This window comes from Mirounga angustirostris, unplaced genomic scaffold (assembly GCF_029215605.1).
Source record: "Mirounga angustirostris isolate CCGP_5_RB_7025 unplaced genomic scaffold, mMirAng1.0.hap1 SCAF_16, whole genome shotgun sequence".
Taxonomy (NCBI): domain Eukaryota; kingdom Metazoa; phylum Chordata; class Mammalia; order Carnivora; family Phocidae; genus Mirounga; species Mirounga angustirostris.
In genome coordinates, this window is record NW_026991724.1 from 16852278 (window position 1) to 16876975 (window position 24698).

Below are 24698 nucleotides of genomic sequence, written 5' to 3' on the forward strand. Positions count from 1 at the left end.
GGGGTAGAAATAATGAAGATGAAAAAAACAGTTCTTTGAGAAATTTGAAAGGTGCTGAGAATTTAGTCTCTGAAGCGCACAGACTGAAAATACATCCTTCTTGATTAAAAAGATACCTGATTTTTATAACAGCTACCATCTCTACTCACCAAAGGGACGTCTGCCATGGAGTACACCACCACTCCCTGGTACTGACAAGTATTTTCGGTGATTCGACCCAGTCCAGATTTCAACACATGGTTCCCATAAAGGAAGGACTGCTCTGCTCCAGGCTTTATCCACACTTTATACTACAAAAAAAAAATAATAATAATAATTAAATCCAAGAGACATTAAAAAGCTAATTATTGTATCCCTGCAGATAAGCCCGCTGCTGGATATGTGATTAATTTCTTGAATGCATTTTAAGGAAAAGAGAAAAACGATGGTTATCTCAAATTGTTCACTCCCTAAAAAGAACTGCCAGGACGTTCTCTCTTCAACTCTACAATCTCTCTCATGGAGAGCTCAAAAGCTCTTTTTCTGGATCCCTCTATGCTCTCACCAAAGCCACCAATTTGCGCTTTTTTGAGTGAGGTCTGCATAGGCTTTTCTACTCTGCGGGACGTAACCACGACTATGCAACCACACCGCATTCCCATGCCAGAACCCCAACCATGCCCAAGCAGCAAGTCCTGCAAACATCTCCGTGTGCTGGCACTGACTCCGTGGCAGAGAAGCTGCCCAATTATCTGCGTTCTGACGTGGCCCCCATCTTTGACTTCCTTCATCCCCAGGGGGCGAATGAACACCATCCTACAAACCTTGGCATAGGGTGCAAGGTAATCCAGAGCTGTGACGTGCAACCGGAACTTGTGAGTCTTAGTGAATTTTCCGAAGCAGGTCCCCAGCGACACCAGCTTGTCCCCGGAGATGTTGGCGGCCAACTTCAGAATCTTCTCACTGAAGGGGTAAGGAAGAAGAAGGTGTCAGATGAGGGAAGCTGGTGGGACCCAGTCCTCCACCCGGGGCCACTGCTGTCCGCCCGGCGCCGCCTCACCTCACGTAGTACACCCGGTCGTTGTGCAGCCTGAAACAGTAGGTGCCGTCGGGCCTGTCGACCAGCAGCTGAAGGTTCTCCCCGATGCTGAAGGCAAAAGGATGACTGGAGACAGCGCCCCACAGACTCCTCCCGGCCCCGCGCCCCCACTCTACCCGCGCCCTTCCTGCCACACACACATTTCCCCTTCCCCTCCGCGCCCTCTTACTATTTCGCTATCTTCTCAAACATTACGCGGGTCTCTTCTTCAGTCAAAGGCCGCATTTTCCCGCTGGGTTACAACACCGAATCCGCGTGCCTCAGAGGCCGGAAACGGAAGTCAGCCGCCGGCCGCTCCCTGGCAACCCCAAAGCCTGCCTCTCTAGCCGCCTTCAATTTGTTCCCCACGCCAGCGCCCCGTAGCCTGGAGGACCGTCGGGAAAGAAACCCGGCCGGATATGAACCCCCGGCTGCTTCCGGGCCTAGATTCCGAGCCAGCGCCCTCGCTGGGCCGGAGGGGAAGTGACGCTGCTGCCGGAATATGGCGGCGACGGCGACGATCGCTTCGTCAACCACGGCCTCTGCCACGGCGACGGTCACTGCAGCGGCTCTCGGGGAGGTGGAGGATGAAGGGCTCCTGGCATCGCTGTTCCGAGACCGCTTCCCCGAGGCCCAGTGGCGGGAGCGGCCCGACGTGGGCCGCTACCTCCGGGAGTTGAGCGGCTCCGGGCTGGAGCGGCTGAGGCGCGAGCCCGAGCGCTTGGCGGAAGAGCGAGCGCAGCTGCTGCAGCAGACGCGCGACTTGGCCTTTGCCAACTACAAGACCTTCATCCGAGGCGCCGAGTGCACCGAGCGCATCCACCGCCTCTTTGGCGACGTGGAGGCGTCGCTCGGCCGCCTGCTCGACCGCTTGCCCAGCTTCCAGCAGAGCTGCAGGTGCGGCGGGCTTGGCACTAAAGGGGCTTTTAGCAACTGTAATAGCTGGCATTTATGATGAAAGAAATAGCTAACACTTACAAAGCACTTACCATGCATGGGTTAGGCTCTCCTCGGAGCATTTTAAAAATCCATTTAAGCTTCACAACAGCTTTGGAGGTAGGTACTGTTATTCCCATTTAATGTTATGAGTAAGTTGAGACAGCTTAGGAATTGTCGAAGAGGCTCTTGGAAGCTAGTAATTTCCAAGTTAGAACTGGACACCAGCAGCAACTCCCTCATAGGACTGTTGTGAGTATTAGAGAATCCATGCAAAGCACTTATCATTGGGTCTGACATAGCTAACACTCTGCAGTTCTCAGCTATAATCTACACCCGCAGACCGTTCAAAACTTCCATTGAGAGAAGGCTGACAACGAAATCTTTCCATTTGGATGCAGCAAAAATTATCAAAAAAAAATCTCTCCTTAAGCCATATTCTACCTCTCTAGATCCTCAGTCTCTTATCCTTAATTCTGCCTTTCATGGTAAAAGTTTAAGTTTTGAGTCTTTGGATATTTGACAATAGCTTCTGTACCCTTCCAACCTCCAGAATAGAGGACTTCATAAAGCAGGTCTCTGCAATTATGGAGAAGTGAAGATTGTGGAATTAAAAGTGGAACAGCAGCCTAAGAGAAGATTAAGGGGCTGAGGGAATTTGAGGGTGAGGTTGTAGCTTCTAAGCTGGTTAGTGACCACAAAAAGAATAGCTATTATTAACATTTACTGTGTGTCAGGTTCTGTGTTAAATGCTTTATACACATCATCTCATTTAATCCTCACAGCCTTATGAGGTGGGTCCTACTACTATTTTACCAATGAGGAAAGAGTTCAGAGATCCTAAGTACCTTGCCAACACTAGTTAAGTGGCAGATCTGGGCTCACGTATTGTGTGATCTTGGACAAGTTGCTTAGCCTCTCTGGGATTAAAGTTGCTTCAAGGGTAATAGTACTTACCCCCAGGTTTGGTGTGGAGATTAAATAATAAACCATCCAGCTCAGTGTCCAGTTCATAGTAAATGCTTGGTAATTGTAGCTAACTTTTGGATGTAGAGCAGTGAGCAACCAATATTCTCCTGTTTGTTACTAGAAACTTTGTCAAAGAAGCTGAGGAGATCAGCTCCAACCGCCGGATGAACACCCTGACTCTAAACCGGCACACAGAAATCCTGGAAATCCTGGAGATTCCTCAGCTAATGGACACCTGTGTCCGGAACAGCTATTATGAAGAGGCCCTGGAGCTTGCAGCCTACGTACACCGACTGGAAAGGAAATACTCCTCCATCCCTGTCATCCAGGTAGTCAAACTGCCCCAAAAGGACTCAAACTGATGTTCTTGTAATCAGTAATTCTGTGGTCATCACTGAACCTTTAGGCAGAAATCTTAGGGAAATTTTGCATGTTTCATATCGGTTTCTGCCAGCCAGACAGGCTTGAACATGAAACATTCATTCATTCATTCAACTGATAAATATTAATCACGTACCAGACACTGATCTAGGGGCTGGGAAGACAATGAGACAAAGCAGAGAAGGCCCTAGTTTTCATGAATGTAAGTTGATAGTTGGCAAATAAATAAATAACATGATCCTTTCAGATAATGGTAACTGTCTGAAGAAAATAAATTAGGGAATGGGTAGGAGGAGACTAGGGTGAGGTACCCTAGATAGAGTGGTGAGGAAAAGCTCTGTTGGAGAGATAATATTTAAGCTGAGAACCAGATGATGAGAAGGAACCAGCCACACGAAGATGTGGGGAAAGAGCAAATCAGAAAGTGGAAAAAGGTATAGCAGACTGACGAGGGGACAAGTTGAGAGTGTTTAAGAAATACGAAGACAGAAAAAAAAGAAAAACAAAGATAGCCAGTGTGACAGGACTGCAGTGAGCAAGGGGACAGAATTAGGAAGCGGGTGAGGCAGGAGAACAAAACAGGGCCTGTAGGCCACAGTGAATAGTTACATATGGCCACAGTGAATTAGATCTTTGTTGGTAAGCCTGTACACATCAACTTTAGGAAATCTTCATATATCAGGAAAAGCAGTGGGAATGTTGATCTGCAGTATTCAGGGGTAGTGGAATGGATTCCTGGAAGTGTCTTTCCCAGTGTGGTGTGACTGACCCCCTATATTGTCAGGGCATTGTGAATGAAGTGCGCCAGTCCATGCAGCTGATGCTGAGCCAGCTGATCCAGCAGCTAAGAACCAACATCCAGCTCCCTGCCTGCCTCCGTGTCATTAGCTTCCTGCGGTGCATGGATGTCTTTACTGAGGCTGAGTTGAGGGTGAAGTTTCTTCAGGCCCGAGATGCTTGGCTCCGTTCCATCCTGACTGCCATCCCCAATGATGATCCCTATTTCCACATCACAAAAACCATTGAGGCCTGCCGTGTCCATCTGTTCGATATCATCACCCAGTACCGTGCCATATTCTCCGATGAGGACCCGTTGTTGCCCCCTGCCACGGGTGAGCACACTATGAATGAGAGTGCCATCTTCTACGGCTGGGTGCTACAGAGAATCTCACAGTTCCTGCAGGTGCTGGAGACTGACCTTCACCGGGGGATTGGTGGTCGTCTAGACTCTTTGCTGGGTCAGTGCATGTACTTTGGGCTATCCTTCAGCCGGGTGGGGGTCGATTTCCGGGGCCAGTTGGCTCCTGTTTTCCAGCGGGTGGCCATCAGCACTTTCCAGAAAGCAATTCAGGAAGCAGTGGAGAAGTTCCAGGATGAAATGAATTCCTACACCCTCATCTCAGCTCCACCCATCCTGGGCAGCAGTAACCTGCCTGCTGCTGTGCCAGTCACTCAGCCGGGGACACTGCAGCCACCCATGGTGCTCTTAGATTTCCCACCCCTTGCCTGCTTCCTCAACAATATTCTGGTTGCCTTCAATGATCTGCGCCTCTGCTGTCCTGTGGCCCTGGCACAGGGTGTGACTAGGGCCCTGGAGGACGCCCTTGCCAAGGTGAGCACATCCTGTTGGCTCTCTACTGGGGCTTTCTTTGGTAACAGGTGACCAGACTTTTGTAAAAAATAAACCAGTTTATGTAGTAGGTGGTTGCAGAGTTAGGCTTAGTGGGGTTTTAGAGATTTTTCTGATTGAGAAGCTCTGGTTAGTCCCCCATCATGGGACCTAGAACAATCCATGAAGTGGCTCACCTGTAATAATGATTCAGTAAAGTATTAGTTTTCTACTGCTGCATAACAAACACAGCAGCCTAAAACAACATACATTTATTTTTTTCCCAGTTTCTTTGAATTGGGAGTCCTGGGTCCTCTGCTCAGGATCTCACAAAATTACAGTCAAGGTGTTGGTCAGGCCACAGTCTCATCTAAAGCTTGGGGTGCCCTTTCAAGCTCATTCATGTTGGCAGATTTCTGTTCTTTGCAGTTGTAGGTTTAAGGCCTTTAGGTCCTAGAAGCCGCCTCACTCCATACAGTGTGGCTTTCTGATTCTTCAAGGCCAACGGAGAGCAACTCTCCTGCGTAAATCTCTTCTTTTAGGGAAATCCTCAACCCTTTTTTAAAAGGCTTATCTGATTAAGTCAGGCCCACCCAGGATATCCCGTGATTGTAACTCAAAGTCAACTGATTAGGGGCTTTGATTACATCTGCAAAATCCTTCACCTTTGCCATATTCTATTGATTAGAAACAAGCCACACATTCTGCCTGCAATCAAGGGGAAGGGATTACACAAAGGAGTGGATACCAGGGGCTGGGATTCAAAAGAACCATCTTAGAATTCTACATAATACAAGAAATTCTACAACCAATGATATCCTGCACATTTTTTACATATTTAAACCTTTAGATATTGGGATGTTTCTTACAACTTAATGGCATCTTATAATTGCTGTCAGCCGGGTGGCAGTTGTGACATGGTTATATAAAATCTTTCTGGGCCTAGCTCTCTCACTCTTGAGCTTGCCCGCTCTCATATCTCAAGAGTGTACTTTTTGCTTTAATAAGCTTTCCCACTTGTTACTCAAAAAAAAAACAAAAAACGTTAATGCCCTCCTGTGAGAGAAAGCAAGCATGAGCATTGAAACTTTGTAGTCAGTGAAATTCAGGTAATAGTAATCTGCTAATATTTATAGAGAACTTACTCCATGCCAGATAGTGTTCACCATATTTTATACCTATTAAGACTTGATCCTCACAACCCTAAGAGGTAGGTCCTGTTGCAGACCCTACTCTATAGATAAGGAAACTGAGGAACAGAGGGCACAAAGTGTTTAAGTAATCATATGGAAGTCACAAAACCAGCAAGAGGCACAGTTAGGACTTGGAACCAGGAATGTCAGCTAGGTTGTTCTGTTATTTGTATGTGGATCTTCTTTTCTAGCTCTGTGTTCTTTTATAATTTTCTAGCAGTCTAGCTTCCTGGAACCTCAACTGCCTTACTCAGTAAAAACCTTATACAGTTTTGCTTCATTTTCCTGGATCCAATATAGTTCTTGTCATCTCCTTTAGGAATCAAGAACCTCTTGATGCTTTTCTACTGAAAGTGGAAAGTGTACCAGTAATGAAACAAGTTGGGTTTGGGTCAGAAATACATTAATGAAGTGACAGAACTGTGGAGAGTGACAATTCTGAATTTAAACAAGACAGTAATATAATGTACTGTTTGGAATGACTTTCTTTATGAAAACTTGAGGGCTGCACATTTGTGCTTAGTTTCAGGTACTGCTGATGGTGATAGACTACTCTAGTGACTGATGGTGCCCTTGTCTCCTAGGTAACCAAAACAATCCTGGCCTTCCATCGTGCAGAAGAGGCTGCTTTCAGCAGTGGGGAGCAAGAGCTCTTTGTCCAGTTCTGCACTGTCTTCCTGGAAGACCTTGTTCCTTATTTAAATCGCTGTCTCCAAGTCCTTTTTCCACCAGCTCAGATAGCACAGACCTTAGGTAAGAGAAAGGAGGAGAAAGATCTTTAAAACTACTTTATTGATATAATTCGTATACTAAATAAAATTCACCCATTTGTAAAACTCAATGTTTTTTAGTAAGTATACAGAGATGTACAATCATTACCACTATCCAATTTTAAAATATTTCCATCACCCCAAAAAGATCCCTCTAGCCCAATGTAGTCATTCCCCAATCCCACTGTTAGCCCCTGGCAACCCCTAATCAGCTTTCTGTTACCAGAGATTTGCCTTTTCTGGACATTTCATATAAATTAAATAATACAGTATGTGTATATCTGGCTAAGTGGAAGCAGCTAGTCACAGGAGAACCACCTATTGTAGGACTCTATTTATATGAAATGTCCAGGGAAGGTATTTTAAAAAGATTTTTCCTAACTTGTCTTCACTTCCCTGTGCCCACTCTCTCTGTGCCAGGAGTGGGGGCCGGGGGAGGCAGAGCTTCCCTTGGGCCTGGCACAGGGAAGCCAGTGCCTTCTGAGGTTCTCTTGGCTTTTAACTCGATCCACCCTCCATTGTGTTATTCCAGATTACCTTCAAAGTCTCGCCTCATAGTATAGTTTCCTGTCCCGCATCACGAAGATGACTTTTACTGTATGGAAATGTGGAAACTGTCCTGTAAGTTTTTCTCCCCTGTGACACATCAATATTTAAATTTACTAAACGTTTTTTTCTACTTCACTTTCTCTACCTTCTGGGTCAGGCATTCCACCCACTCAGCTCTCCAAGTACGGAAACCTTGGGCATGTGAACATCGGCCTCGTCCAGGAGCCTCTTGCCTTCCTCCTGCCGAAGAGAGAGCTGGTCCTCTGTCTAGATGAAGAGGAGCTGGTGCCGGAGCTCGCAGCTCCAGCAGCCGCCGCCGAGGAGTCAGGCTTGGAGCCCGTCGCTGCAGCTCGCCCTGAGGACGCGCAGGAGCAGGCGGACTCAGCCGAGGCGCCGCAGGCCGAGGCGCCCGGTGCGGACCCCTAGCCGGCGCCCCTGCACCCAGCCGCGGCGCGGCCCGGGGCACGGGATGGCCAGGGCGTCCTGCCGCGCCCGCGGGGACGCGAGGCCGGCCTCGGAGAGCACCGGGCAGCCCTAGGGGGAAGGCTGCGAACGCATTCGTGACAGCAAACGAAAAGGGGCACCTCTGCGTCTCGCTCGCCAATGGCTGATTATACCGTAAAACGCGGAATTCCCTAATAAAGTTGCTGACGTCACGGAGGCGGGCTGAGCTCTGGGGCCGCGCCGGCGCTCCCGGAAGGCGCGCGGGAACTCTGCTTCCCGGTGTCCCCCGCGACGGGAGCGCTCGCCTACGGGGCCCGGGGAGGCCGGCGGCGGCCGGGCGGCTGTGCTCGGCGCGCCGGGGGCCGGATGGGAGCCGGGCTGCTGCTGGGGACGCTGCTGGCGCGGGCGCGTCACTGCTTGGGGCCGGCCCCACCGTGGGGACGGGGAGCGGCGGCCGGCGGCGCCCGGGGCTGCAGTTCCGCGCCCGCCCGGGACGGCCTCGAGGGCCCGGCGCGCCGGCGGTCCTACTGGCGCTACGTGCGGCGTCTGATGCGGGGCGCGCCCGAGCCGCCGTACCCGCGCGTGTGCCAGGTCGGGGACCCGGCGCTGCGGGCCGTGGCGGCCCCTGTGGACCCGGCGCAGCTGGCGGGGCCCGAACTGCAGATGCTGGTGCAGAGGTTGGTGCAGGTGATGCGGCGCCGACGCTGCGTGGGCCTGAGCGCTCCGCAACTCGGGGTGCCGCTGCAGGTGCTGGCCTTAGAGTTCCCCGAGGCGTTCTTCCGCGCCTGCGCGCCGCCCCTGCGCGAGGCCCGCCAGATGGAGCCCTTCCCCCTGCGCGTGTTCGTGAACCCCCGCCTGCGGGTGCTGGACAGCCGCCTGGTCACCTTCCCTGAGGGCTGCGAGAGCGTCGCCGGCTTCCTGGCCTGCGTGCCCCGCTTCCAGGCCGTGCAGATCTCAGGTGCGGAGGGGCCGGGCGGGGTCGGTGGCTTTGGGGCGGTTGGATAAACGCGTGCGTCTCTTACCCCCGCCTAAGGAGGCGGCGACCTCGGATCCCATGAAACAGTTTTCGCAAAGCTCCAGTAAAGCGCAGACTTGTGAAAGTGTAGGCTCAGCGAAGCCTCCCGGCAGAACCCTGGAGTGGACGTGATTCAAGACTGACCGATAGGGATGGGGAATGGCGGCCAGTGTGACAGCAGAGCCAGCTCCTCGGGGGCGTGGTTTGGGCTGGGAACGCGGCCTAGTTCAGATGTTGCCGCACTCCAAGTCCTCTGCTCTGTGCCCTCTCGCTCGCTGTCCCGCACAAATACACTCTACCCAGTTGGAGCCATCGTGGTGGAATGGGAGAAGTGGCACCCAGCTTTGCCCAGCCCCGGGTGATAAGCCACAGGACGTTTTGCGGAATCTGATTTGTTGCCGGAGTTGGAATGATTGTTCCTCTTGAGTAGGCCACTTGGTCCAGGTCAGAAAGTAAATGGTACCCCTTTATTTTTGAAAGACTTTTAGGAATTGAAATAAATCGGTAGTATATCAGAAATGGGAGGAAATGTTCAGAAATGAAGCACCTTAGGAAGATCATTTCTCATCTCAGCCCCATAGTAAGTCCAGCAACCTAATAGCATTAGAACCACACTGAATACTTGGTAATGTGTAGAGTTGAGGCATCTTTTCTGGGAAGAATAGGGGCTGCTGTCTGCATTCCCTTCTGATGTTGCCTCTTGTCAACAGGAACAGCCAGAGGCAGGGAAAAGGTAAGGAGATTAAAAATGATGCGGTTAAGCATATCCTTACCCAGGCTGTAACTTACTTTGCAGGGCTGGACCCCAAAGGGGAGCAGGTGGTGTGGCAGGCAAGCGGATGGGCAGCCCGTATCATCCAGCACGAGATGGACCACTTGCAGGGCTGCCTGTTCATTGACAAAATGGACAGCAAGACGTTTACAAACATCTACTGGATGGAGGTGAATGATTAAAATTTTCCTGCTGCATCTGAGGATTCTGGAAATGAAAACACAAACACTTGGGATTTGAGCTGGGCATGGCTTGCCTGTTATCAACTTGATATTGGGTTGGCTCTGACAGAAAACAGAATTGCCAAACCAGGTTGGAGGAATATATAAAAAATGTTTGCCCTGAAATCATCCATGGACAAAATACTGCCTTCAACGTGAAAAGAAAGTGAACTCCCCCAAAGAGTAGACATTTCCTGATGATTTTGTGTGGTAAAAAGTGGGGCAAATAGGGCACCTGGGTGGCTCAGTTGGTTAAGCAACTGCCTTCTGCTCAGGTCATGATCCTGGAGTCCCTGGATCGAGTCCCGCATCGGGCTCCCTGCTCGGCAGGGAGTCTGCTTCTCCCTCGGACCCTCCCCCTCTCATGTGCTCTCTCTCATTCTCTCTCTCAAATAAATAAAATCTTAAAAAAAAAAAAAAAAAGTGGGGCAAATAACCACTCCTAGTAGACATGATTTCATAGACCTTTATGATCTATCCCAAAGCCAAGATTTGATAATGATATAATCCCCAAATATCTGAAAGCTATGTTTAAAAACGCAGGTTAAGACTGCGGTTGACCATCTTCACTGAGTTCTTATTTTTACAAAGGGCTTGTGTGTGTCTTACCTGCAGAGTCCTTTGCCTTGGACAACAGTTTGCTTGTGTAAGTAAAACAGAACAGAATGGCCACAGTTCATGAAGTGTTTAATGACAGTGTTAACATAAATGAGTACCCACACATTTTACCAGGTTCACAAGTTTTAGTCTCCACCTTCTGCCTTTAACAGATTTGGGGATGATTTTCCTGCTAAGATTTCTTGGGCAGCTGCTATTTGGCTCATTCTTTTTGTGGAGCTCATGGATCAGGGCTAGGGGAGGGATGATAGTTGACGAAGCAATGAACCTCTTCCTGTCACAATTAGAAAAGAAAGCAAAACTTGTGCTTCCTGGTCACCACACTTATTTTGGAAAACTAAATTAGCATCACCCTGACCAATGATTAGCCTTAAGACACTGTCAGAGCTTTGCAAGAGGTGAAGGAACTTGTTTCTCTAGATACTGGTCTTGCCTCATTTCTATGTTGAGTTTTGCAACATGGGTACTCTTACCAGAGTTCTCAAAATCCTAGTACCCATGTAGTAAGTCCAGTAAGTTGTTTAGAAAAAACTTGTTTTAAACAGTAGTTAACTAAACGAACCCAGTATGGCTTTCTCTAAACAGGCCACCCTCTGGGGGCCTAAGAGGTCAAGCAAAAGGGAACTGGCGCTCTCTGCATTAAACTTTGGAAGGGAGTAAGAGCCGGCATTGCTCCAAGGTGAGGTTAGATACTCCGCCACTGGGAAAGTCTGTAGCAAACTCTCATTTATACTATAAACATGGATCCTTAGGAAAATGAGGATTTAGTGACCCTCCTTTCCCTTGGACAATGTTCAGAAGCTCCTGCAGGGTGGCTTCAGAACACTCAGAAGCTTCCTTACAGTGCTCTGAGGTTAACAGTCCTTACTGATGCCTTTGTAATGAGGATCAGTAAAATTTGCCTGCAGCTTCCTGACCTGGGGACCCGAGTATGTGGTTGCTCAGAGTGGACCTTGGAGAAAGCCTGAAACTCTCTATTACTGACAACATGAGATTTACTACTCTAACCAAATCCACCAAGGAGGATTTGTGCAACTAGCTACTACAGCCCAAAGCAGCAAATCTGCATTTCTCATAAAATCTCACCCACCTCAGGGAGATGTATCAGGCACAATAACCACACATACAGATCAGCATCTCGAGCTAAGGAAAGTTTTAGAAGTCAACTACGGAAGTCAAAGCCAAGGTAGACAGAAGGTTTAAGCCAGAATTCCCAAGTAGGGAAGAGTGAATTTCAGAGTTAGCATTTAGGGGAGGAAATACCTCTGCACCTGTAAGCCATGTATAACATGGATGGTGAGGGCATGCCATCAGTCTGAGGTGACTTTGGCCTCACATGTGAGTAGGACATTCATCAGCCTGCATCCTGTCACTGATGGTGGAGAGAGGAATGGAGAAGCATGGCATCTGTGACAGCCGTGACCAGAGCTATGAAGATGAACCACAGCAGCCCTGGTTTCTATTAACCCCTGTGACTTGCCAAGGTGTCTGAGCAGTAGAAAGGAAGATTTTAAAAACAAAGCAAGCAAGGACCTTGTGATTCAAGTAAAGGTGACTGGAGGTAGAGTAAGAAAACACAAGTAGCTAAAATGAAAGAGTGGGGCAGTGTCCTGTGTCCTGTGCTGGCTTCTAGTCCAGCGTTCACCAACAGTAACTGGTGGCTGAGGGCACCTAACTAAAGCGAGAGCCATGGGAACTCCTGAGTGACAAAGATGCCAGCCACGGTTGCTGCCAAGGCGTCACCTGGTCAGGCCTGCTGAGGCACCTGGTAATTGAGGCAGGGCGAACGTACCCACACTGGACAGGAGCACCTGGGCCCAAGCCTTCAAGGAACCCAACAAAAGTTGGCTCAATTCAGCCGTTCCTAACCAAATCAAAGACCACCATGGTGCAAGGCTACTGTGATCTAAGAGTTGGCCACATCATCAGTTCTGGACAATCTGGGTTTTAGTAAGACCTGGAGCAATAATCACAGCTTCTGGAGGGGGAGGGGAAGTAGACCAGCCCGATGGCAGGCCTTTTGTGTATTCGTATGCACACAGTCAAGCAGCACAGCCTCCTACTCAGCATTTCTAGGGCTGCCAGCTCTAGAGCCTTTGAGGGGGGCGGGGAGGGGGTCTCGAGATCAGGAGTCACAAATTCAAATGGCCACAGGGGCTAGGCAGGCAACCTGGAGGACTGAAGCAGTGCATGTGGAGATGGGTGAGCTGGAGAGAGTGTTCTGCTTCTGAGCAGGGCAGCCCCTCTGGCTGTGGCCGACAGGCTGCCTCATGGGGACGCAGGCCCGGCATTGCCTAATCTCCCAGAAGCCAGAAATCTGCATTTTCACATCAACTCTTGATTTTTCAATGTTGGCAGCAGACCAAACCAAACCCAGCTGCAGGCCATGTCTGGGCCACAGGCCTCCCAATCTGCAGGAGGAACTGTCCAGGTGCCACATGTGCAAGGCCCCGGGGTGGGGGTGGGGGGGTGTCTGGCCAGCCTGACTGGAGAACAGGCATGGGAACTGCGGCAGGTGACAATACCCTCCTCTGATGAAGAGAAGAGTGCGGAGAGAAAACCAAGGGGTCTTTCTAATGGAAGCAAGCATGGCCTTCAAGGAGCCCGGATAAGAATCAAAGATGAGATCACTCAGGTGGCTCAAGAGGGAAAAGGATTTATTAGCCCATTTCCAGGGCAGGGAGCCAGGGGCATTGGCGGGGTTCAGTGTTCCCACACTGAGAGGGAAGAAAATGCAGCAGTAAAACCCACCTGACTACCTTCACTCCTTCTGAGCTAGAGCTTTGCGCTCACAAAAACCACCCTCTCCTCCTGCAGGGGACACATACGGCCCGGGATGCTGACCTAGGAGGGTGGGAATGGCTTGGTTTTACTCTTGGCCTTCACAGGCAGGGCTTGGGCTGGCACCCCAGGGCATCAGCCATTGTGTTCACAAGGAGTAAAATTCGGGTTAGAAGGGACAGGCGAAGGGAGCTGCAGGCCATCCTGAAGGTCTGCGGCAACCCCACAGTACGGGCTGCTCCCACTCCTTGATGCTTCTGGGAGATCTGAACTTTATTTATAAACAAGACAAAAATCCAAGCAGCATTAATTTAGGGGAACAAAGAAAGGTTTAAAAAAAACAAAAACCACAGAGAGGCAGGACAAGGAGTTGGTGAGCATCCAGAAGAAGAGGAGGAGGAGGAGAGGAAGGAGGAAGGACCAGTACTCCACCCAGTGCTGAATGTGCTTGTGTCTCTGTGGCCAGGGAGGCCCTTCCTGCCTGCTCCCTGGCCGGCGGCCAGACAGCAGAGGGGCCGCTGCAGTGACGTGAAGACGAGCCCTGGAGCGCTGTCTGGCCACTGACTTGGGGAGTGCCATGGATTTATTACCCCAATCAACCTCCCACCTTCACCGTCACCAAGTGAAGAAATTTTTAACTCTCCTGTCCAAAGTCCTCTGAGAATTTCTTCACTTTCAGGAGGTCGTCTGCATTCACGGTGGGCCGAGTGGTGGCCAGAGACCGGAGCATGTCCGACTGCAAAGACAAGGGCACGAAGCTGAGGAGGAGCCAGGCCCCAGGTCCTCGGGCTCCCCGTGTCGCAGACCCAGGGGGTCCAGTAGGAAGAGGCCAGTGTCCCCGGTCACTCCCAGCCCCAAAAGCAAAGCTCCCTCTGGTTGCCTGGTGCCTGCCTGAATGTCTCCCATGACAGGACCGCTCTTCCCTCCTGGGGCGGCTCATGTCGTTTCCAAACGGGCATATTTCTCGTCTGAGAGAATCCAAGCTCCCCTCACGTCTTAACTCCCGGGAGAAGCTCGCTCTGAGCGCACACCCGCCACCCCAGCCACGCTGGCAGACACCTGCCCCACACGACAGGCAAGGCGTCGGGAAGACCAGGACGAGGAGAGGGCAAGACTAGTGCCGTGAGGCTGCCCGTGCGCGGCATCAGAGCAAACTGCCGACAGATGCTTGCTGCCTCCTTCTGGGCACAGAACAAGCCAAAGCCGTGGAATGATGTCGTCACGCCAGCGGGCCTTTATTCTTGAAGAAAATAAAATGCTCATGCTATGGCCTCCGTCTTGGGCCCCCGCTGAGTCTGTAACAGCAGGAGCCCCAACTGCCCAGCACCCCAAAGGCCATTCTCGGTTTCAGAAGAGCCACGACAGCCCAGGACAGAGAAGGGGAGAAGCCTATCTGTATTTTCAGATCCATGACCCCAGTTTTCTGGGCTCTGTGCAGTCCCTCTCCCAGCCGGCCACTTACCATGCAAACCACAGGCTCTAAGAGTTTGTCACCAGGGACATCCATCCAAGTCATCTCCATGGCCCCTGGGTCCCCTGGTGAGCATGGGGTCAGGAGGTCATCGATCATAACGCTAGGGTTGGTGCGGGAAGGGCCACAGACCTGAAATCAAATAGGAGTTGGGCTGCAGGGGTTGCAACTCAGTGCTTGGGGGAGGGACAGGATGCCTCAGATTTCTGAGTCCTGAAGAGAAGGTGGTGGTAGAGGATGTACGCATGCCTGGCCTTCTAGGTCATCAGTCTGAGAAGAGGATGACTCCTTCAGAACTCTCAGGCTGGCAGTCGAAGTAGCTCAACATAGGATTTCAGAGATTTGTGATTAGCATGATATTCCAGGCACTATTCTCCAGAATCTCAATTTGTGGCCCAAAGTGTCTTGGTATCTTCCTCTTCCTCATTAACTCCATCAAATCTCACCACAAATGCAGTGACATCAAAAATGTTTTTCTAACCACAGTCTGCTTTATTGGCAACATCCCCCCAAATATCCCCAAGGCTAATTCCCTCACCTCCTTCAACTCTTGACTCCAATGTCACCTGGGTGGCCTATCCTTTAAGAATACAACTTGCCCAGGCGCGCCTGGTTGGCACGATCAGTTAAGTGTCCGACTCTTGATTTCGGCTCAGGTCATGATCTCAGGGTTGTGAGATGGAGCAGAGTCCCTTGGGATTCTCTCCCTCTCCCTCTGCCCCTCTTCCCCATCCCACCCCAGCTCACCCTCTCTCTCTCTCTCAAATAAATAAATCTTTTTTTTATAATACAAGCTGCCCACCCAACTCCAAACTTCAGAAACACCAGACTCCGTCCCCTGCTCTACCTTCCCTCTCATCACCCTCTAAGAAATGAGTATCTCAATTAGTGAAGAGGGTCCGATAGGGTAGGGACTTGTCTGCTGTGGTCACACGTGTCTCCCCAGGTCCTAGAACAGCATCAGAAGCATAGCAGGACCCCCAGCAGACACTCAATAGAGATATGCCGTGTAAGAGGAGTTCCTCCTTAGAGCAGGTGATTTTGTACCCGCCGATTCTTCAGACACCAAGTGGGGTCCCCACACACAGCAGAGCACTGACTGTGGAGGTGGCAGAGGTGACTGGCATGGTGCCATGTCCTCTGGCTTCACACAATCTGAGATGGTCACACTGGAGCAAGAAGAGCTATAGGGAAAGAGAGAGCGGTGTAACCCCAGCCCCTACAGCCAGAGGGCTCACTTTATACTTGGCCTTGGTTCTCCAGGAGACTGAAGCTATGTCATCGGAGCAGCCAAGGAACTGGCAAAGAAAGCTGATATCCCCACTCCTGTAACACTTTCTAAGCAACTCCCTGCTGGCTCCACTTACCTTTTTTTTTTTTTTTTTTAAGTAGGCTCTACACCAGGCTTGGAGCCCAACGTGGGGCTTGAACTCACAACCCTGATCAGATCAAGACCTGAGCTGAGATCAAGAGTCAGATGCTCCACGAACTGAGCCACCCAGGCGCCCCTCCACTCACCTTTTTGAAGTGTGTTGCTGAATGAACTTTTCTGACAGGCTGCATGAGGGAGTCCCGCACAATGATGCTGATGTCAGCACCTGAGTAGCCTTCTGTCTTCCGGGCCAGCTCGTGGATGTTGGCATCCGTGAGGTTGTGGGGAGTGCTCCCCAGATGCAACCGGAACATCTGGGCACGGGCAGCCTCCTCAGGCAGCGGAATGTAAATCCGCTTTTCAAACCTGGAGAGCCAAGCACATGGCAGGTCTTGAGAAGAGATGGCCTAAGAGTCTTTGTGGAGAGGGCCGCTGGGGCCCTCCAGAAGCTGGCTGCACTGAGGACTCTGCTCAGCCTGCAGACATGAAGAGGCCTTGGGCAAACGGGGCCAGGCTGCACCCACGGCTGCCAGCAGCAGGCGGACTACAGCTGGAGAAAGGCCTCAGCCCCTGGCTCCTACTGGGAAGACTCACCTCCTTCTAATGGCTGAATCCAACACCCAGGGGATATTGGTGGCACCAAGAACCAGAGTCCCATCGTTGTTATTCCCCACCCCTGTGGAGAAAGGGACACACAGACGCTGAGTGAGAACACCTGCAAGGATCAGGGAGCATCTGGGGGAGGTACCTCAGGGCCTTTGTGTGTTCTGCTCTGGGGCCAGCCCCGTGCCCCCACCAGCAGGGCCCCAACCGGCTCTGCTGGGCCAAGAGCCTTCTCTGAAGCCCTGCTGGCCTCGGGAAGGGCAGAGGGCTCGTGGGCAAAGGCCGGGATAACCTCTCTGCAGGCCTGTGGAGAGGGAGCGGAGAACGGCTGCACTGACATTTTCTCTCCATCCTAAGGATCATCGAACCCAGCCGCAGCTAAACAACGAAGCGCTGCGCTGGCTGCAGGCGGACCGAGAACCAGGGCGGGCACCCAGCACTGGCACGCACCCTGCATCTGGACCAAGAACTCCGTTTTGATCCTTCGGGCAGCCTCGCTCTCATTTTCATTGCGGGACCCGCAGAGGGAATCCACCTCATCGATGAAGATGATGGAGGGCTTGTGCTGCCTGGCCAGCTCAAACAGGTTCTTGACGAGCCTGTGAAGGTGACAAGTGGGGCTGGGATCAGGACACCCACACCCAGCCCAGCCAGGGGCCCAGTCCCTGTTTCTCTCTCCCTTCCCACAGGCAGGTCAAGCCTCCAGTCAGGCCTGGATTTCAGACAGTGGCCATCACAAATCCGCTGGCAGCACGGTACCATGAGGAACAGCCAGCCTCAGTGACAGCCCAGCTCATTAGCTCTGGATTTAGGACAAGTCCCTTCCCCTCCACCTAGCCTCAGTGTCATCCTCTGCACAACGGGAGTCGGTGTGGAAAATGCCTGAACTACGTGAAGTCCCCAACAGAGGACACCCACCCGATACCCGAAGATTGTGAGTGCCTTTGCCTTCCGTTCATGAGGGCTCCTCTCCCCCAACCGAGTGCCCATTCAGTCTCAGCAGGCTCTGTCAGGACACGGTCCCACCCAACAAACTAGCAGAATTCCCCTCCGCTGGCTACTTCTCCCTGACGCCCACCAACGGCTCCTCTGGGCTGTGGCTCATGGGCAGGGAAGCAGGCCTGGCAGCTGACTTACTTCTCACTCTCCCCCAACCACTTAGACATCAAGTCTGAGGAGGACACAGAGAAGAAGGTGGAGTTTTTGGCCTCTGTGGCCACCGCTTTGGCCAGGTAGGATTTCCCTGTGCCAGGGGGTCCAAAGAGCAGTATCCCTCGCCAAGGTGTACGCTTGCCTACAACAAAGAATAAACTGAGGTGAGCTTCCTCCTGCCTGGGGAAAGGGAACAGAAAAAAGCAGAGGGGACTTAGTTACTGTAAGTACGGACAGAAGAGCAAAGTTCTACAAGACAACTGGTTCTAGAAGCAAAGGAATAAAGGGACCTGAATTACCTGCTTAGAGCCTGCTCCTAGCCCTGGCTCATGACCCCCAAAACCTTGCAAAGTGACACTGGCTGGCACTGGTTCCTGACCCTACTCACCCACCGGGATGGTCAAGTCAAAGTTCTAGTCGCAAAGGTGTTTCTGACACCAGAGAGGAGCCAAGATGGTTGTGATGGGTAGACCCTGGGGCCTCTCTTGACTGAGAGCCCTGAGAGGGAAGGTTGGGCCCTCACCACCAGAGGGCCCATAGAGCTGAGTGGTCACCTGCTCCTGGACACCTTCAGAGTGGGAGCCCTGGGCTGGCTTCCTGAAAAGCCTGCTCTTTTTCCATCTGGGCCTAAAGTAGCTCAACTCTTACCTGTGAACAAGTGTGGGAATTTAATTGGCAAAATGACAGCTTCTTTGAGGGCCTCCTTGGCCCCCTCCAGCCCAGCCACATCACTCCACCGAATGTTGGGCTTCTCCATCACAACAGCACCTGCAAGAGGCAAGGTGAGCCTTCCACCTGGAGTCCGACTGATGAGTCTGAGCCGACCCTCCAGGGGCCCTCGCCACATCCCGCTCCCACTGCCACGGGGCCGCGGGCCTCTTACCCATCAGTTGTTCTTGCAATTTCTTTTTCTCGGGATTATCCCCTTCACTGTCACTATCACTGCTGGGAAAGGAGACAGAAGACGACAGACTAAAGCAAGAGGCAGTCGGCAAAGAGGCTCTGAGAGCGAGGCCAGGCTCTCGGTCGTGAGCCGCCTGCCCTGCTCAACAGTGGTGACAGACCCACCAGCAGGGGCCTCAAACATGCTCAGACCACCTGTTAGCGACACTCCCCTCCACGTCCTCCAGGAAACACTCTCGGAACCCATCCTTGTTTCTTCATTTAGGGAGTAAGAACAGAGACATGTGCGTCCCCAGAAGGCTGGTGAGGGACATGTGCTTTGGGGGGACTTCAGGAGCAGCTGGATGGGCAACCGGAGCTGTCGCTGGCCTTTCACACAGATTCACAACCAGACAGCAGGTGGCTGTGACTCGGAGGAGAGTGACGTTTAAAGAGGGGGACCTGGGGGCACCTGGGTGGCTCAGTCGTTAAGTGTCTGCCTTTGGCTCAGGTCATGATCCCAGGGTCCTGGGATCGAGTCCCACATCGGGCTCCCTGCTCCGTGGGAAGCCTGCTTCTCACTCTCCCACTCCCCCTGCTTGTGTTCCCTCTCTCGCTGTGTCTCTCTTTCAAATAAATAAAATCTTTGACTTTGGAGGGGGACACAGAGGCCCTGCATGTGGGTCCAGTCTCCATCCAGTGCCAGCTCCATGACCTGGGCCACATCTGAACTTGAGTCTGCTGCCTCCTCTGTCAGATGAAGAGAGTAGCTCCGAGCATAAGAGCAGCTGACTCCATCCTTCCTGCGTGCCCCACTTTACTCTCGGGGCTTTACCCGCATCATCTCACCCGCTCCTTAGGGCAACGCTGGGCGGGAGGGGGCGTTATCCTTCTTCTACAGATGAGGAGCCTGGAAGCACAGGGGTTCATGGCACGTGTCCATGGTCACCCGGCCAGGAAGTGGTGGCGCCGGGATCTACCCTGAGAGCCTGACTGCGGAATCCCAGGCTTGTAACCTCCCTGCTGGCTCGCATTTCACTCGCAGCTTTTCTGTGCGGATCCAACGCGGCACCGTCCAAGGCAGTACTGTGCCCGGTGCCCGGGGCGAGCAGCTCGGGGCGCTAGCATGTGAGTGGCAGCCCCCCGAAGGAAGGCAGCATTAGTACCAGGAATGACAGCACCAGGAAAAGGACACACGCTCATGGGGTCTCTGGTCCCGGCCGGCTCCTGCACTCCTCTGTACTCACCCCTTGCTCTCACTCTGATTTTCTTTGACTGGCTTCTTGCCATGCTTCTCTTTGCTTCGTAAGTAATCCTTCAGCTTCTCCGCCCGGTCTAGGTACTGCATGCACTTGGCTCGAATGCTCTCCTTGGCCTTTTCGCTGTGTGCCTCATCTGCAAAAGGGGAATTGGAGAGGGTGTGCGCGCCCTGCTCTCCAGGGGCTCTGCAGCCCGGGAGGGCCCTGCGCGGGACTCACATTTGATAGCATGTAGGAAATACTCCACAGCATGCTGGTAGAGCCGGAGTGCCTCCTCGTAATTCTTGGCTTTATCCTCCTCCGTGGCTTTCGTCACCAGATCAATGGCTTTCTGGAAATGCGAAGCAAATACCTCAGTGCTTCCCAAGAGACCCAAAAAGCCCTTGGGGTCCCAGGGCAGCAGGAATCCTGCGGATCTGTTAGTCACACACCATTATGTCGGCCTGTTTTTCCAACATCAACTAGAAAGGCCTTGAAAGGAAGCCGTAAAAGACAGCCATCCCTCTTCACAATACACTCATACGGGTGAAAACAACCTCCTTCTCCATTTCACTCTGGATTTCAGTAAGCGGAAACCTGACCAAATATCTCAGGTTAGGGCTCAAGGGGAGAATCCACTTTCTATTCCTTGCGTGGACCTGGACCCAGCACCTGGAACGGGAAACACCACAACTGATTGCTGTGCGGCTCAGCATGAAGGCCAGGAACCGCACTTGACCTCGAAGGCCAGAGAAGAGCCAGCCCTGGGTTCTACCAGACTGGTCAAAGGGACCTCTATTTCCTCCTACCGGCCCAGCCTGCTTCTCTGTGGGGAAAAAAGAAGATGGTTTTCCTAAATTGAGCTACTTAGGGAAGGGATGCTTAGACACATGGGTCAGTATACCAGTAGCTCTAGTAAGGAAAGTGCTTGCTGGCACGCCTGGGTGGCTCAGTCAGTTAAGTGTCCGACTCTTGGTTTTGGCTCAGGTCACGATCTCAGGGTCAAGAGATCCAGCCCTGCATCGGGCTCCGCACTCAGCAGCGAGTCTGCCTGAAGATTCTCTCCCTCTGCCCCTCCCCCACTGGCATATGCACACGCTAAAATAAATAAATCTTTAAAAAAAAGAAAAAAGCAAGAAAAGGGCTGGCTTACTCCAAAGACATGTATGTGCTGCCAACTGAGGGGAATGGTCCTCTGGCATCTTCTAAGAACTCCGTGAGAGTATCTTTGTGAATCTCACAAATCCTGTAGGCCTGTGCTCTAGACCGAACTCAAAGCAGGCTGGATCTTTCAGGCAGCTGCCCCACACCTACATATCCAGTTTTAGAAACCACGGCTTCACCAACCCAGGAAGCGCTACCAGAATTATCCTCCTCAAGCTGATCGGCACTAGATACCAGGCTGGCAGATCCCACTGTACACACACAGTTCCGTCCACAGCAAACAATAAACCTCCTGACCAGCTCTTGGCAGGGCTCAGGCATTTGTGCAGCCCTTCCTCATCTGAAAGTAAGAAATCTCAGAAAGACACAGCTAGCTCTACAAAATGAACAGACTGAAGCAGGTTAGGCCAGGTTGATGATAAATGAACCCACCAGGTTGCCTAGATGAGGAAAGGCGGAGAGTGTTGGCTACTATTTTCAAGCTCAGCTACCTCCATTACCTACAAATAGAAAATGGCCAGGAGCCCAGAACCTTCTCGAATGATTAGCTTAAACACAAGCTTCACAGGTCTACTCTTCCCCAACGACCTGCTCTTCTGATGAGACAATGAAATGAATTCTCCTGTCCCTGATGGCTTCTCTTCTCCAGAACAAACATGCCCAGTTCCTTGGACTTTTTCACTCTATATGCCTTCTTGCTTGGGTCTGTCCTTTGGAAAGGCAGGGCTCAGAACAATACTCGAGGGATGCTCTGCACCTCCCTCCGAGATACTTTATTAATTAACGCACCTAAGAGCACATTAGATCTTTTTGGCAACTGCATACAATGTTTCAAAGGCAAGAGGCCTCAGTTGCAATTTGAAGAATAGTTTTGCATAACACAAGGGTGAGGTGATAAATAAAACTGCCAGCCTGCCGCATCTCTAGTAACACATATGGCAAGGATGAGGATGAAGGACAAGTTTAAGGAAGATGTGCTAACAGAGGAGCTGGCAAACTGTAAAGAACCAGATGGTAAATAGGTTAGACTTTCCTGGCCATACAAACTCTGCCTTTGTAGCCCAAAAGCAGCCATAGAGAATACGTAAATGAAGGAGCAAGAATGTGTTCCAATAAAACTTTACACTGAAATTTGAATTTCATAATTTTCACGTGTCATGAGATATCTTTCCCAGCCTTTTAAAAACATAAAAACCTACATTATGTTAAGTGAGAGAAGCCAGTCACAAAGGACCACATATTGTATGATTCCAGTTATATAAAATGCCAAAAATAGGGGCGCCTGGGTGGCACAGTTGACTGAGCATCTGACTCTTGGTTTCTGCTCGTTTGGTGATCTTGGGGTCATGGGATCGAGCCCCGTGTGGGCTCTGTGATTAGCCAGGAGCCTGCTTTAAGTTTTTCTCTCCCTCAGCCCCTCCCCCCTCTAAAATAAATAATCTTTTAATAAATGAACAAATACATAAAGTGCCCAGAATAGGCAAATCCATAGGACAGAAATTAGCTGAGTGTTTGCCCAGGGCTGGGAGATATACAGGATTTGTGGGGTTAACGGTAAAGGGTGTGGAGTTTCTTTTTGGGGTGATGAAAATGTTCTAAAAGTGTGGTGATGGTTGCACGACTCTGAATATACTAAAAGCCACTGAATTGTATACTTTAAATGTGCGAATTTTCTGGTGAGTTATATCTTAATAAAGCTTTTCTTTTTAAGATTTATTTATTTGAGAGAAAGAGAGCCTGAGCAGGGGGAAGGGCAGAGGCAGAGAATCTTCAAGTAGACCCCCTGATGAGCACAGAGCAGATGCAGGGCTGCCATCTCAGGACCCTGAGATCATGACCTGGGCCGAAATCAAGAGCTGGACGCCTAACTGACTAAGCCACGCAGGTGCCCCTTAATAAAACTTTAATAGAAATGTAAAAACATTCTTAACGCACAGACAAAAACCGTCTGGGCAGGGGGGATATGCAGGCGAAGTTTACAAACCCCTGTTCTAACAAATCCGAGCTTCTGCTGGTGGATGGTGGGGGTCTGGCTTTGGACTCTAGTTAATTCTTGGCCAAGTGGCCCAGTTTATTCCATGCCTCTGTTCCCACTTTTTCCTCCACCTTCGGACATCTGAATGCTACCCACCCTTTCCGGATCCAGCCAAATGCCCCTTCTTCCATGAAGTCTTGCCTAGCTCCTTCACAGGCTTTGTTTTGAGCACTTACTATGTGGCGGACACTGTGTTAAGAAGGCTTCACCTGAATTACTCAATCCAGAGCCACTGTCACAACGACCCTACAGGGTATTACCCCAATTCACTGACAGGAAACCCCCAAATCCAAGATCAAGTAACTAGCCCAAGGTCACACGCGGGTGAGCGGTAGAGCCACGACTGAAGCCCAGGTCCGAGGCCTGGGCATGTTTCTCCCCGCCGGCCCAGCAGCACCGGCAGCACCTGGAGGATGGGTCAGTCATGCATCCAGGTGGCGCCACCCCAGCACCACCAGGCAAGACCTAGGGAATGAATGAAGGGTCGCTGGCCGACAGGAGGAAATCCGAGCCTGGAGAAGGAGCGGGGACTCGTCCTAAGGGAAGCAGGAGGAGGAGGGAGGGCAAGCGGCCCGACTGCGGGGCCGAGCTTCCCGGGCGGCGCCGGTGCGGTCCGCAGGAGGCTGATCCCCGCGGCGGTACCGGGGCGCCGCCGGCTGCACGTAGCGGCCTCGGGGCTCGGCCTGGCCCGGGCGGGGGGTGGGGTGGGGGCGGCAGGGGAGCGGGAGTTCTGGAGACAGCCCCTGGCTCCGGGCGCGTGAAAACAGAAACGGGCGGAGGCGGCGGGGCGAGGGCCGCGGGGCCGGGGTACCGAGCCGACCGCCCGCCCGACCGCTGGCTCGCAGGCCCCGCCGCGCCTCCTCCGGCCTCCGGAAGCCGAGACCGGCCGCGCCGAGGTACCTGGAGGGTTGACGTTGTCATTTCATCTCCTGGGTCCGCCCCACACCCCGCGGCGCTGCTTGCGGCCTCAGTCCGGCCCCGGGGAGCCGAGCTGCTGGGTCGGGCGCGGGGAGCCCGGCGGCTTGGCGCTGGGCGCGGGCAGGGCTACCGCTCGCAGCCGGAGCCGAGTCGGAGGACGAGTGAGGAGCGCGGCCCAGAGCGGTCGGGCCCGAGCTGCGCGGCTGCCCCTCGGCGGCCACGGCTGGCACTGCAGGCGCCGCTCCCCGCGGCCAAGGGGCGGCCCGCACTAGGGCCGCGCTGGGGCTGGGCAGGGGGCGAGTCAGGGGCGTGTTAGGGGCGGGGAGCCCCGCGAAGACGGGGTGGGGGCGGGGCGGAGCAGGGCGGGACGTGTGGGCCGCGGGGGCGGGGACAGGGGCGGGGCCAGAAGCAGGGCTGGCTAGAAACCTCAAGTCCTCGATCCCATTTCTAGTAACATAGCTCCTGTAGGACAGCTTTTCTTGCACAGTAAACCTAATTCCCAGAGCGTTGGGTTTCTGATGTTTAATAGGGTATGCTAATAATTAGTA

General features: G+C 52.2%; 3 protein-coding genes across 9 annotated transcripts in view; 1 reads left to right on the plus strand and 2 right to left on the minus strand.

Annotated features, from left to right (window-relative positions):
• Nucleotides 1-1463, minus strand: part of NIP7 (nucleolar pre-rRNA processing protein NIP7) — a 94653-nt gene extending 93190 nt beyond the window's left edge. For all 4 annotated transcript variants that reach the window (XR_006793500.3, XR_010408145.1, XM_064580997.1 and 1 more), the window contains exons 1-4: nt 1248-1463; nt 1040-1126; nt 804-942; nt 150-290 (exon numbers count right to left, since the gene is read on the minus strand). Coding sequence is in view for 2 of the 4 variants with exons in the window: in XM_064580997.1 (XP_064437067.1) it covers nt 150-290; nt 804-942; nt 1040-1126; nt 1248-1303 (423 nt within the window). In the remaining 2 variants the exon portion in view is untranslated. The remainder of the gene's footprint in view (nt 1-149; nt 291-803; nt 943-1039; nt 1127-1247) is intronic.
• A 25-nt stretch (nt 1464-1488) lies between these two features.
• COG8 (component of oligomeric golgi complex 8) lies at nt 1489-10339 on the plus strand. 3 transcript variants are annotated; one of them, XM_045890825.3, is made up of 5 exons: nt 1489-1954; nt 3084-3291; nt 4128-4955; nt 6730-6898; nt 7622-8120. In XM_045890825.3, exons 1-5 carry the CDS (start codon nt 1560-1562, stop codon nt 7888-7890), a joined length of 1869 nt encoding a protein of 622 aa, XP_045746781.1. In that variant the 5' UTR covers nt 1489-1559; the 3' UTR covers nt 7891-8120. The 3 variants fall into 3 exon arrangements, with proteins under 3 accessions (XP_045746781.1, XP_045746784.1, XP_045746782.1); XM_045890828.3 differs by lacking the exon at nt 7622-8120 and adding an exon at nt 9720-10339 and having other exon boundaries at nt 1490-1954; XM_045890826.3 differs by lacking the exons at nt 1489-1954; nt 3084-3291; nt 4128-4955; nt 6730-6898 and adding an exon at nt 9720-10339 and having other exon boundaries at nt 7886-8866.
• Nucleotides 10340-13174: 2835 nt separating this feature from the next.
• On the minus strand, nt 13175-24344 carry VPS4A (vacuolar protein sorting 4 homolog A). 2 transcript variants are annotated; one of them, XM_045890835.3, is made up of 11 exons: nt 24133-24344; nt 20274-20385; nt 20043-20190; nt 18797-18855; nt 18562-18681; nt 17899-18055; nt 17212-17360; nt 16753-16834; nt 16305-16524; nt 14778-14918; nt 13175-14051 (listed from the first exon to the last, which is right to left on the minus strand). In XM_045890835.3, the coding sequence occupies exons 1-11, from the start codon at nt 24151-24153 to the stop codon at nt 13950-13952; spliced, it is 1311 nt and encodes a 436-aa protein (XP_045746791.1). In that variant the 5' UTR covers nt 24154-24344; the 3' UTR covers nt 13175-13949. The 2 variants fall into 2 exon arrangements, with proteins under 2 accessions (XP_045746791.1, XP_045746790.1); XM_045890834.3 differs by having other exon boundaries at nt 18797-18858; nt 24133-24339.
• Nucleotides 24345-24698: the final 354 nt, after the last annotated feature.

Bases quoted from the DNA above. Each gene is read 5' to 3' on its own strand.
- COG8 (XM_045890825.3), top strand. From the start codon at position 1,560: ATGGCGGCGACGGCGACGATCGCTTCGTCAACCACGGCCTCTGCCACG. The intron at 4,956-6,729 runs GTGAGCACATCC...CTTGTCTCCTAG, and splicing joins TGGAGGACGCCCTTGCCAAG to GTAACCAAAACAATCCTGGC. The intron at 6,899-7,621 runs GTAAGAGAAAGG...CTTCTGGGTCAG, and splicing joins TCAGATAGCACAGACCTTAG to GCATTCCACCCACTCAGCTC.
- VPS4A (XM_045890834.3), bottom strand. From the start codon at position 24,153: ATGACAACGTCAACCCTCCAG. The intron at 20,386-24,132 runs GTACCTCGGCGC...TCGCATTTCCAG, and splicing joins TGACAACGTCAACCCTCCAG to AAAGCCATTGATCTGGTGAC. The intron at 18,859-20,042 runs GTGAGTACAGAG...CTCCTTTCCCAG, and splicing joins AATCAGAGTGAGAGCAAGGG to CAGTGATAGTGACAGTGAAG.